At 43.1% G+C, this 13,853-nt stretch overlaps 1 protein-coding gene across 1 annotated transcript in view; it reads left to right on the top strand.

The window, feature by feature from the left end:
• Positions 1 to 1,761: 1,761 nt before the first annotated feature.
• The window catches only part of LOC119160075 (nose resistant to fluoxetine protein 6), a 51,931-nt gene continuing 39,839 nt past the window's right edge, over positions 1,762 to 13,853 (top strand). Inside the window, exons 1-7 of the mRNA XM_075888376.1 lie at positions 1,762 to 2,129; positions 6,472 to 6,683; positions 8,209 to 8,320; positions 9,413 to 9,497; positions 10,598 to 10,689; positions 11,712 to 11,891; positions 13,720 to 13,813. Coding sequence (XP_075744491.1) covers positions 1,781 to 2,129; positions 6,472 to 6,683; positions 8,209 to 8,320; positions 9,413 to 9,497; positions 10,598 to 10,689; positions 11,712 to 11,891; positions 13,720 to 13,813 — 1,124 coding nt within the window. The 5' untranslated portion in view covers positions 1,762 to 1,780. The remainder of the gene's footprint in view (positions 2,130 to 6,471; positions 6,684 to 8,208; positions 8,321 to 9,412; positions 9,498 to 10,597; positions 10,690 to 11,711; positions 11,892 to 13,719; positions 13,814 to 13,853) is intronic.

Below are 13,853 nucleotides of genomic sequence, written 5' to 3'. Positions count from 1 at the left end.
CAGCAGGCGTGCTCTATGGGGTTAGATATGCCCGTTTGGAAACCCAGAAAGAGGACGCCACTCGCATGGCATACAAACTAATATTTGAACGCACAAACGCGCAGACGACAAAAGTACAGCAAATACAAAAATACAGAAGTAAGCAAAAAATACAAAAGTACACAAATACAAAACTACAAAAGTAAGCAAAAGTACAAAAGTACACAAATACAAAAGTAAACAAAAGTACAAAAGTAGAACGCGTGAAGCGTCTCAAAAAAACTGTTCACAGAAACAGTTGTCAGTTCACAGAGAGGTGTGCTATTTTTTACGTGCCTCGAGGAATAAACTGGTCTACATCTGTAAGAAAGAATCGCAATAGAGTAGACCAAGCATTTCTTTAAGAAGCAGAAGCGATCGATATTTTAAAGAAGTGCACTGATCTTTCTCCTCGTCGTTGTCGGCCAGGATGCAAACTGTGTACGCACAGGCGCTTTGATAACACAATCAGCCCACTCCCGTGGACGTTAGACAAAAATAAAATATGACAATTCATTTTTACTGAAGTCAGGCCACCAGAGAGAAGTTTCGCAGCAGGAATGATTCGCGCAGTGAACTTACCCCCATTGCAGGCTGATAAAAATCATTTAAAACACTGAAATGGGAACACGCAGCAGGGATTGTTTCGGCCCACCAAATCTTGGTAACAAAGGTAATGAGGACGTATCATATTAGAACCATGCATTCACTCACAACAGCCATCTTTGATGAAAAATTGTCATCAGAATCGAAACGAGTGTTTATTTATTTTAAAAAATGCTTTTTTTGCTCTCAATCGATTTCCTTACGCTGCCTTTATGAGAAAATGAATTTCACAAAATACTGCACAGGCTTTTCTTTTTATTTGTGACCCAGTTAATGTTTATATGTGGGAAAGTAAGCTCGCCAAGATGGAGCGCAATAATTTTCGCCATACCGTTTATAGTTCACAATAACTTCAGCCGTGAAATTCAAAAATGTCGCGGTGAGCAAGAGTGAGTCAGTAACCTTTGCTTGCGTCAACACGCCCAAGTGCAAGAAATAGCAGATTAAAAGCGCGATCCCGCAGCTACTTTCACCTTCGTTGTATGTGCCTCTATAGGCTGCAATTTCGGTTCTGCTTTTGACGGCGTGCAGTCGGTACCTAACCTGTTTTAATGGAAATCCATATGCGTCACGACCACCGCCGCAGGCCGTCTTTTCATCCATTCACTAAACGGACGCGGATTGCATAAAGTCACTGCTATGAATAGGGCCCCTTGAGTCTACTTGCTCGTGCGAATATCGCATTGCAGAATAAGCTTCTCTTTTTCCTCGAATAGCTCACTTCGATTCCTTTCGTAATTTTCGTGCGACGCTACGAAACACTTTTTCCCTATAAGTTTTTGCGTAATAATTCTATTCAGCGTTTTTTTTTCTTTTGTGTGTGTGTGTGTGTGTGTGTGTGTGTGTGTGTGTGTGTGTGTGTGTGTGTGTGTGTGTGTGTGTGTGTGTGTGTGTGTGTGTGTGTGTGTGTGTGTGTGTGTGTAAGCTTGTCAGTATTGGTCTTTTTTGCCAGTAATGGGCGTAATTCGTTGCCGGTATGCAAATAAGGGACCCCGCTATTGCGAAACCTAAACTTGAAGCATATATCTTTTTTTTATTGTAGCCGCTTTTTTTATTTTAGCCCAGCAATCTCGTTTTGTACGAACAGCTCCGAGTTATGGTTATCTAACGTGGACTTTCTCGTCAGTGCACCTTCAGGTCAACTGCACGTCACATTATGGCGCTCGGAAAGCAGGGTAGAATAGGCGCTGTTTGGAAAGCATTCGTGTCAATGAGCATTCTGCTGGAATCTTTCGCCCATGCTGCGACGGCTCACAATGTGTCCATCACTTTAGGTCACAATGTATCGGATACAGTGGCGCCTGCAAGTCTGAACAGCAGTGCCGGCGCGATGGAGGAGATAAACTACCAGCAAGTCCTTAGAGACGTGGTGGCCGCAGGACTTTCCAAAGTACCGCGCTCTTTGGTGCGGAAGCTCCTAGCAGCCGACGTGCGGTTTGAGTGCAGCACGGCGCTGTTGAGAACCATGAAGGCCCTCCAGAACCTGGAGCCATGGGCGCTAAGAAGTGAGTATTTGCATGCGCTGCTAAGTTTTGTATAGAAGGGTCGGCTTATTTTATGCGCTATGATTACTTCAGAGAAGATCATAAATGCGTCCGCCATATGCAGGTACGCAGATTACAGTTTCTCTAATGTTTGCGTACGCTCAAATACTTCATATGTGGTCACATCTCATTATGTTCCTGGAACAATTCTTCAGCATTCATAGTCAAACAGAGTAATGTTCCTAAATGATTTTTTTTACTCAAGCGTAAACGGTGGAGCTTAATTCTGGACCAAATGTGAATTCAATGTTATCCCTGTTGGTATATATACATAACACATGTTTAGGGTGAGAAGGTAATTGATGACTGATATGTGCGGTTTCACGTCCCAAAGTCACCATATAATTATGAGAGACGCCGTAGTGGAGGGCTCCGGAGATTTCGACCACCCGGAATTCTTTAACGTACACCCAAATCTGATCACACGGCCTACAGCATTTACGCCTCCATCGTAAATGCAGCCGCCGCAGCCGGGATTTGAACCCGCGACCTGCGGGTCAGCAGCCGAATACCTTAGCCACTTGACCACCGCGGCGGGGCAGGGTAAGAAGGTATGTAGTGGAGCAGTCCACGACACCAGGTAGGCACGTACGACCAGTGAGGCTACTGTAACAACAAACAATCTCTTTGTAGCCATATGTGTGGGCGCGAAGAAGATGGTTAGTTGTTTTTTTTCTAGTCCAAACATGTGTCGCCTTTATTAATAGTACGTAACCCAGGCTTTGTGGGAGTTGCATGGCATATAATATCCGCAAAATAACAAAAACACAAAGTGAAGAAACACATGACGACAAGGGTAGGCAACACTTCCAGCCAAAAAACACTGAACACAAACCTAGAAACCAATATACAACATACACACATGCGCAGTCAAATACCAAACAGGCCAGCAAACAGTCTTGTTACAACATAGTCCCTGTAGGTTGTAAATACTACAGCGTGTGGACATTTCTTTATGGTATATCGAATGCAATTTTTCGTAACAGTAAATTTTCTGGAGGGCTTTTCGACCTCATCTAAAATTACTATTTGTAGATAGGTTCAATGAAAAAAATAGAACACCGTTCAGAACTCAGTAAAACATTTACATTTGAGAACGGTGCAAACCTGTTATACAGGACAAACAGCGTCCAAGAAATTTAAGCCATGTTTCCTTTCTCTTTCAAAGCTTTTTTTTACTATGGACACTTCGGACTAATCATCTATACTTCTCCGCCCGTGCCTATCATAGACTTCCATGAAGGCTCACTTTTCTTTAATTACGATGGTAAACACATCTAAAGGGTAATCCTGCAGCCCGCACAAGAGAATAGAACACATACCTATTTTTCTTTGAGGTGGCTTTGCCAGCAAAGGCGATGCTTTCCACACTGCGGCGAATCTACTCAACTACCAGCTTTTTTCCGAATAGCACATCCTTGAACAATGGCCATACGTGTCACAAAGCTATGAACTCCAGATGGCTATTGGTAGCATTTTTTTTTCATTTGACTGGGCTCAGTAGGTTGTATATAGCATGCATAGCATATGCACGGGCCTTCCATCCTGACAACACCTTCTAGCATCTTCTTTCTTTCTTTTTTGCCCCTTATTTACTTTCCCCAGTGTACGTTCGATCAGATTCAGGATTGAGAGCGGGCAGTAGCCAAGAGACTTGACGAAGGTGGTTTACTTCCCTGGCTATATATTTTTAACCATTGCATAATTAAAAATATAGCGTAGCAAACCATGTCTTCGACTGAAAGGCGTATAGTCTTTGCACTTACTTGCGGTAGTAATATAATCGCTGTAGGGTATGATCTGTTAAGCCCATATCAGCTCGGCGTCGGTCAGTGTAGTAACAATCGCTTCAGTAAATTTCAAAGTGGTCGTTATAGACACCCTTAAATTGCTGTAGGATAGACTTAGTATCTGATAGTCTACCGCGGAGGTGTAGCAATTACGTTACTCGGCTGGTGATCCGAAGGCCGTGAATTCAATCCCGCCCGTGCTGGTCACATTACGATAGAGTTTAAATAGTATAAGCCCAGGCACCGTACAACGCCAGTTCAAGTAAGGAACATCAGATGGTCGAAATTTCCGGAGCCCTGTAGTGGCGTCTTCGATAATATGATCACAGTTTTGGGATGTTAAACCGCTGATGACATTATTAGCAGTATCCGATAATTTTGTCTGAGTATTTGCTTCTCCACACTTTCTGTTCCCTGTTCAACATATCATGATGCCTGTTTTATGTCCAACGATGAACGAAGTCTGTCTCAACAATCTAAATTTTGCTCTGTACTGTATGAAATGATTCAACGCAATCCCTGTTCAAATATTTCGTACCCCCCCCCCCCTCCGGCTCACTGCTTCTGTTCCCCATCTCTTGGCAACGACTCCTTTGCTCTACCCTGGTTGTCTATTCTACGCTTCATGTGGTCTGCGCATTGTTAGGTAGAATATCCTATATCCCTGTTCATGCACTCATTCATTTCAAATAAAGAATGGGAGAAAAAGAAAAGGCAGGTATGTCAACCAGCCTAGAAGGATCGGCATGGTACCCTACACTTGAAAAAATGATGACGGATTTTTGAACATGGAGAAATAGAGAAAGAAGAACATGCACACACTGTCGCACAGCTCACCAACTTTATAACTACGTCAGTCTACAATCGCCGGTACAAGTCTGATGAGTGTAAGAAGTTGAGGCACCACCTTCAGTGCCTTCAGTGATGACAGCTCAGGGATGACATTTCACAATGTTTTCCACTGTCACAATGTTACACCTGTCTCTTCTTACTCTGACTACCCAAAGTTGCTTTCAATTCTTGCGTTACTAAATTGTGCAATTTTTTTACCAAAATTTTTGAATGAGAAGCACTTAGAGCTGTATCTATCCCATATCAAGTTTGTGTGATTTTTTAACAAGTATGCCACGAACTAGACAGGCATTACTAGTCTAAAGCATTTTTTTTTTTCGTGAGGCGCCCGATGCGGTCAACCTGTGTTGAACCACAACCTTTAAGCAGAAAGTGTGTTTCAGATTGGCCGTCCAGATTTAGCCATTTTGGCGATGATTTTGACATGTTTCGCCAGATCTCTACTAGTAATAATCTGTATTCGATAAATTGGAAAAACTTTTATTCAAGAAAAAGACTAAGATGTTTAATGAGAATAAGAAGGAAATCTTAGCCTCAAAAGGGGGTTTGTAGCCTGCCACTGTTCACATGCTTTAGGGGTAATGGAAAGAGAAAGAAAGGGAGGCAGGAAGAGAGGTGACTATGGTAAACCACTGCACACTGTCCTACCCTATAGAGTAGTACAAATATGAAAGTCTTCATACATAGCTGCATATACGCGTGCTGTAAAAACGAGCATCTTAAGCTGCCTCACGCAGAAGTCTACAAGTTTTTGAAGCTGCAAAATTCAGCCACGCAACTGAATTGCGTGACTGAGGCCCTTTAGCAGGGTTTCGTTAGAGCGAAGGTGCTCTATAGTATGAAGGACATTCACAGCGATATACTTTGACCGCTTTACCGTCGATTTCTCCTGTAGAACTTCCTTCTTTGCACAAAAACTGCATATGGTCTGGCAACTGCATCTCCAAGTATAAGAAGGAAGTTATACTTAGCTGACTGATGCAGACCAAGTAGGGAACCATAAGTCTTCATATTCAGACCTTGCTTCAGAGTTGAACTGAAGAAAAGGTGGAGAGATTTCACTGAAGATAAGTGGTTAAAACAAAGTTGCTACACTTCTTGATCGTCTTTCATAGTAGACAAGGATGTTCGTGTGCGCCTATTCGACACCATATTTAGCGCACGACAAGACTTAACCGGGCATATGACGTGACGTCGACAGCTAATTATATTGGAAAGATATGAAAAAGGAGAACTCCTGCGTCTGTTGATGTATATGTGGGCCCTTTATGGTCCTGAAGTGACTCAGGTCATAAGACGCCGTACTGTAGGGCTACGGATGATTACAAGCGTGGGGGTTTCGTTAACCTAAATAGACAGCGCCCAGTACACGAACCTCTAGCATTTCGGGTATGTAGAAATGAGACAATCGTGACCTGGCTGGAGCAAACCTGCATCTTTTGGGTCAGCAATTAGGCACGCAACATAACCAGTGTTCCACTGCCACGAACGTTCTCGATAATGAGTAATACGGCGTAAATTAAGTGCAACTGCAACTCTCGACACTTGTAGGCGCGGTATACTTTTGCTTTTTATCATAGGCAATATAGCGTGAAACAGCATCGCTTGGCCACTCATTTCCTATATTCTAAGATACACTTTTTGGTAACTGTGTGTTGCAGTTATTGACGCTACAGGAAAGTACCCTTCCGGAGCCTTCGAGGTTTCCCGCGTCGACCTGGGAGCATTCGACGAGTGCCTCGAAACCACTGTGCGAGACCGCAACGGGGACGTACTTTCACGGGGCCAGTACTGCAACTTGCTCATCTACGTTGACAGTGCCACGGCACAGCAAGCGATTTTGAACTCCATTTCGGATACGCTATCCCCTAGGGTACGTTTATTCGCATATATTCACAGCTCAAGTAGGAGCTACACAATTATTGGTGCAGTGAATATTTTTCGTTTCTGTTGTCTCTGTGTTGTGTTTATCAGCTCTTTCGAGATTTTTCATGCTTTTTTCACGGGATTATGCGATGTCTTTCATCTATTTTGGTTATCTGTTCTGGCAAACACCTGATTTACTTCGCGATTACATATTTTGAGTTCTGTGATGTGCTTTCTAATATTTTCTACTGTTTGCTCCTTCCGGCGTGGTGCGTCTAATTTCCGTCACAGGCACTTCGCCTTCGCCTCCCTTTGCTGTGGATACTGTAGGTGTTTTTCTGTCATTGCGGTGGCTCCCATAGATGAAGCAGCCCTTCAACGACGTCAGCGTTCAGTGACAAATGATCTCTGGTGTTTTAGCAGTGCGGCATTCGTAAAGCCTTCTAATTTTTATTAGGAATGGTTGACTTGGCTTAGTGTATCAAAAGTGGGATCAGCGTGATGCCAACGCAAAGCATTGGATGACGGCTGGATGGTTCCTTCAGTTGCCCTATAGTTTAAAGTAGATGTATGTATCTTTCTTTGGATATTTCTAAGACAATCTAACGAATAAATGTGAGTGAACGTATGAAATTACCTGCTGAAAACGGGTACATAAGATATTGTGCATCACAAGTTGGTCAACTCGATGACAAGTTTTTATTTTTGTCTTTCATCATGCATAAGTCTTGAGCCACTGTGATTTCTTCACGAATGTATAGAGATGCCCGCTGCATTCCATTGCAGAACACACCCGAGAACAAGCGATGAAGATTTACGTGGTTCTTAGTTTTATGTGTATCTCGTCGAGTTAATGGAGGAGCTGTTTTTATTTAAAAAATCTAGTTGCATCGTTTGGGGACGTTCACATGGTGTGTACTTAGCGGCAGCGTACAGTCATAACTGTCTAATGCTAAGTATTTATTACGCTTCTAGCCAAGCTACTCAGTGTAGCGTCCCCTAGTCACCTAGTGTGTGTTGAGTTCTCGTACTCGTCGGGCAAGGTGATTCCCTTTAAATCCTCCGACAGTTAACTAATGGTTACGATTACAAAGACTTCCCATTCAAGGTAAAGATAAAAACAAGCGTCCCAAGAATGATTCACCACATGACGAGGGTTCCTCATTTTTACAGCTGCCCTAAGTAGGCATTTGAATATTTTCGTCGCATCATTTTAGTTTCCTGGTCATTCCCTGGAACGACCACATGGACCGACTATTTCTTGCTTCTAAAATCTATTTCGCGATTTCAACTGAAAGTAGCTCTTTATTTCCTGTAATATTACATAGCAATTGTTTCGCAGCAGACATGTTAGTAGTCGATGTTATTGCCATCGAATAACCCGACCTACTGGGAGTGTTAACATCCGCATCACTTGCTCGTGAATTTTACCTATCTATGCCAATTTTCCTACTCAATGCATTCCAGTTTTCTTACGGTCAGCGTTCTTTACGTGACCGCTTCATCCGCTGCATCATTGACGTTTCTTCCAGCTACTCTATTTCGGCAAATATGGCGCTGTTCCAGGGGATCCCCTTGGTCGATTGGGAGTGTGCTATATTGATGACTGTAACCAGCACGACTTACAAGCTATGGTCAACGCAGGTACGTAATTCGAAGGCAGTCGTGATTGCACATCTTGTCATGCTGTACTTCCGAGTTATACTTGAGTTGACTGGTCTCTTAACAGACAAAGGAAACTTTAGCCAGCAGCTCAAGAGCTTCACTCTCTTAGCTGTTCTCGCGAGTTTATTATTTCTTGCGTTTGTAGGAGCAAAGCTACCTAGACCGGCCCTCCGCCCTCACCGTCACCACCAGGTGAAGCTCCCGGCGCTTGTTGTGCGCGCTGAGCAAAACAACAGGTGCACGCTCACGGCGAGCGGAGGCGCTGCGTCAGATGGCGCACGATGCATCACACGCGCCGCACACTCTCTCAGTAGTGCCCACCACCGAGCGCTGCAGACGCTATCCCCACCCTCTCACCTTAATGAATGCCAGCAGCGACATTAGGCGCATAGTATTTGGCGCTACATTTCAAAAGAGCTTCAGCTCATCGGCTGTATTCGTACATGGAATAGCTGCTAGTTTTAAGTGCGGAGCATCTCTTGCTTGAGTGATGCGCCGCGGCGTCGGCGTCCGCATTCACACCAGGCATGCGCAACTCTCCTCCTTTTCTCTTTCCAACAGCGGCACGTTACTCTCTCCACTTCTTTCTTGCCACATTGATGCGCTTCTCCTGCGTTCTCGCTTCTGCTCTAGCGGCGCAAGCACTACTCTCCTGCGGTAGTCCCCTCTCCTTCAAATTTGAACTTACAGTGGGCACAAGACCGGGTTGATATGCGAATTAGGCTTTCGCCCTTCAGTGGGCGTAGTCAGGCTGATGATGACGGTAATGATGAATCAGAGCGACATTAGGCGCAAGTTGGTAATTCATAACTTCAGCACAACTGTTCGACGACAAACAACGGACAACAAAGAAGACGAAATCTCTTTATTGTCTATGTTCTTTCGTCGATCAGTCGTGATTGGGTTATTCGATAAACGTAAAAATATTTTTGCCAAAACTGCTAAACCTTTTTTTTTTCAGTTTGTGCTTAACCTACACTAATTATCGAACACTTCTCTAGCTGCTAGCGGTATGACTAAAAACTTACTCGCAAATACTGCTTGCATCTCCTTTTATCTGTTTGCTTGCAGTAAGCCCTCGTTTCGCCAGGCTTGAAGTATCAAACTGCGTGACGGGTGAACGAAGACCATGGAACAAGTCGCAAATAGCGATCGTGTAAGTTATTCCAGAAGCTTATCCTCTGTACTTTAATTGACGTGAATTCATTAAGCACGTTGTTTTCATGGCGGCTTTTAGTACTCTGGGCCCCGTCGATACCACTGTGCAAGTGACCAACGCCCAAAACGAAGCTTTTAATTATAATTTTATTTTACCTGATAAACGACCTTGCCTTCAAACTACCATGACATACATCAAGTGGTTTTCTTATAAGAAGTGATGTTTTGCCGTACGGCTGTCACAACAATAGTCGTGAATTTTTTATTGGGTTCACGTGGGATGGGGTATGATTGCTTGATATGACGCTGGCTAGGCCAGTTTGCTGAGAGCATCCCTTTTAAACGTTCTTAGAAACAAACACTTTGTGTTTCTAAATAACTCAGTTTTTTTTAAATAGTGGACTCGACTTTGGATCCGCTGTGCACCTGGAGGGGGGAGGGAAGCGTTCCCCTCAAGCCACAGAAAAGTAGCGCCATCTCTTTTCTCCTCTGTCATCTCCTCTCCCAAAATATTTGTTTTGTTTATGTTTTTGCTGACGTGACACTATCTGTAGTTTCACCGCCTCGGAAGTCCCAGGTGGAGCTTTCGAGTACGCCCACTGAAATGGTGGACGGAGCCCTATATTTGCGTTGCTACAGAGTCTATAGAAAACACTGATTTATGGCTTTTAAAGACGTATGTGGAGTTTTTTCTTCCGATCAATAAAGTTATTTCAATAAATGAATCTTTCTCTTGAACAAGGACTGAAATGCTTGCTTATTTTTTATTCAAAGAATTGTGCAACTAGAATTATTTTCTAAACTACCCTTAGAATATTAAAACTCGGAATCATCAAATGGTTTACTCGGAGAAATGTAACATCTTTTTAAATAAGAGGACAGTTTTTATGCAGCTAAGAACAGTAGACCCAGCGAATCTGGGAGCGAATAGGTGGCATTGCCAAAAAATTAAAAAGGGTAATTACGCTATACAATAGGCCATATGATCTTAATATTGTAAAGCCACTCAATAACTAGAGAAAAAGTCAATTTTTTTTCCTCGGCAATAAAGCAATGACAGTCATTTATCCCAGTGACAATGCACGTTTCAAATTACAGAATATTCGCAGCGATCCTACTCGTTGTCATTGTCATCAGTACGCTGGTCGACCATTTCGACGGATGGACGTCCGAGTGGAGAAAAAATCACGGTGGGAGCATTTATCAACTTTTAATTTCACAGTTATATTCCAGGAGTGAAGACAAAATACTTCAGAGAAGGGCGAACCATATAATGAAATGTTATCGCTTTGGTATGAGTGCTTATATCGAAAAACGAGAGAAGAGGAAAATTCTACAAGCCATGGAAAGAAGCACAAATATAAACAAATCTTCAAAACACTAAATAAACGAAAAAACGTATAGGCTATAGTGTTTAGGCAGCGTTTGTCAAGTCACATTTGCCACGCGAAATAAATCTTTATCTTTTGATAGCTAATTCCCGTTGCACCAAATGCACAGACATGCGGGGGGTTCCCCTTCGGGGGGGGGGGGGGGGGCGATGGTTTGTCGAAGCATTCCCCCTTCCTAATATGTAAATATGTTAGGCTCACTTCATCCGCCCCCCTTTTGCCCCCTTCGTGCGCGCATCGCTGGGCACCTGCATCGCTAAAGCATTTTTCTTTCTTTCGAGAAACTCAGGTTAACAGAATGATCCTGTTGCAATGGCCAAATTTAAATGTCGTCCGTAACATTAAGCAATGCAGAAAATGAAGGTATGTAGGCGAAAAGGACGGTCCTTTTTAGGCCCATTAACTCAACCGATGTACCGACTTGAGAGGTACTAATAGCAGTGCAATATGGGAAACATTCAGGCGCTGTTATCCAGGCACCCATCCCGACACGTACGTACGTACGTGCGTACCCTATGTATGTATGTATGTATGCATGTATGTATGTATGTATGTATGTATGTATGTATGTATGTATGTATGTATGTATGTATGTATGTATGTATGTATGTATGTATGTATGTATGTATGTATGTATGTATGTATGTATGTATGTATGTATGTATGTATGTATGTATGTGCCTATCTACCTGGCCATCATTTTCCTTGAGTACTGATAATTTCTGTTTATTTATCACTTCGCTTACTTGTGCTCAAGTGGCGCGAGTGCTAGTGGCATTCACAGCTTGTATCCCAACAAAAAGGTGTGATTGCCTTTGCAGGTCTCCTGTTTCAAGTTGCTGTGGCCTTCTCGGCAAAATCTAACACACGATTTCTACTCCATGCACCTAGCAAAGATAAAGTTGAGCAGCACTCCCTGCAATTTTTCCACGGCGTTCGAAGCTTAACGGTTATGCACATTGTGTTCGGACACACCCACATGACAACCACTGAAACTTATGGTGAGTGTCTCGGCAATGCGTTTGACTTTTTCGCCTGCGCATTATGGTTCATTCAGCGCATTTAGTATTGATTGATTGATATGTGGGGTTTAACGTCCCAAAACCACTATATGATTATGAGAGACGCCGTAGTGGAGGGCTCCCGAAATTTAGACCACCTGGGGTTCTTTAACGTGCACCCAAATCTGAGCACACGGGCGCATTTAGTATTAAAACTACGTTAAATTGTACTTGAAAACTGGGGAATAGCTGGGCTATTTTTAAAGATTCTCAATCCGTACATACTATGTAGTTCTCAAACATTAAACAAACATATTTCTGAAGAGTTATACAAGTGCTAGATTAAGGTACATTCCTATGTTTTCCTATCCAGTAGTACGCACTGCCGCCCTCGCAGCATGCGCCACCCAGGCAAGATCGTGTGAATATCGAATTTACGCTTAGAAGTGAAATTGGATGATGAAAGTCAAGTGCGAATCGAATGTAACACTTTTAAGAATGTATTCGAATACAATAGTACCGTCAAGAGCTTGCTTCTAAGTTAGGACAGCTGTGCACTGGTCGTGCCAAGCCTCAGAGAACGGCAGAGCTGGGCGGCCTTCTTTAACTTCCCAGCAGAGCCCAGCCTTGAGTATTGCAATCATCAACAGATCCTATTTGTTTCGCCAACCAGTGATGAAAACACAAATTTTCTTTGTACAGCAGCTCCCCGAATGCTGCGATGTGCAATTTCTTAAGTTTCATCCCAGAAAATTCTACCATGTAATTTTGATACTCTAGTGTATTGTGACAACAATGCTATAGTAGTTCTCTTTGTCAGCACCTTGCATGTTTCTACTGGAACTACGCGCGTTACGATGTGGGGTCTTCGTTCTCGGGGCTCTGTTCACAGATTATCCTGAGAATACGATTTTCCTATAGCTTTCAAAAAATTATGCACCGCAACATGTCTTTCAAAACTTGAAAGTATGATTGCAGTTTGCAACTAGACTTTCACATCCGAAAGTAAGACCATTCTGCATGTTCAGTGGGAATTCCGATGCATATACAACCATCTGTTTGCGGTGAATGATTCGCGATCTGGTTCTCACACTGTTGGAGTATTATCATTGCCTTCCAATAACTACCAATGAAATCGCGCTGATCTTTTATTGATTTTCAAGCTTGTGAGCTGTATAATGACCTCCAATGAATTGACTGCTCAGTTCTATCTTCGAACTTGCGAAATCCTTGTAAGAAGTACCAGACGTCATAGACCACTTCATGTACGCTCCTGCGTCCACCAACACACATCGGAGCACAGAATACAAGCTCTCTATTGCAGCTCACATTCATCAACTTGGTCTTCTTCGCAGCTCACAAGCATGCCTACTCTCCCAGTGTATTCTGTTTTATTTCGGTGTTCTCCTATGCTTTTAGGCTACTTTGTCGCACGGTGGTCTAGTGGCAATAGCACTCATCTGCTGACCTGCAGGTAGTGGGATTGATTCCCGGCCGTGGAGGCTGCATTTTCGATGGGGGTAAAAGTGCTTGAAGCCCATTTGCCAGGTTTGGGCGTACGTTAAAAAACCCCAGGTGGTAAAAATTTTTGGAGCCCTCCACTCATATCTGTGCTGTTTTGGGGCAGTTAAACACCTACGATTTTTATTAATCTTTTAGACTGCCTTGTGCATTGCTTTTATTTGACTACCTTGTCCTCTAATTTGAGTTTATTAGTGTGCTTCTGTATTTCTCGCCCTGTGTCACCGTATTTGCACCTGATTCTCCTGGCTTTTTTGTTTTCGCATTTCACCAAAAGCTAAATTGAGTGGAAATAATAATTTTGCAGCACGGTTACTGGGCTTGTTCGAAAATACGACACAGTGGCAAAACATGATAATACCCGCAGCATTCAATGGCGTCGACACTTTCTTCTTTCTCAGGTGAGCAACCGTTTAATGCTCCCCTTATGTCTACATTACT

Source organism: Rhipicephalus microplus, chromosome 3, assembly GCF_043290135.1.
Source record: "Rhipicephalus microplus isolate Deutch F79 chromosome 3, USDA_Rmic, whole genome shotgun sequence".
NCBI lineage: Eukaryota > Metazoa > Arthropoda > Arachnida > Ixodida > Ixodidae > Rhipicephalus > Rhipicephalus microplus.
Note: the sequence above shows the minus strand (reverse complement) of the source record. Positions and strands in the feature narration are given on the sequence as shown.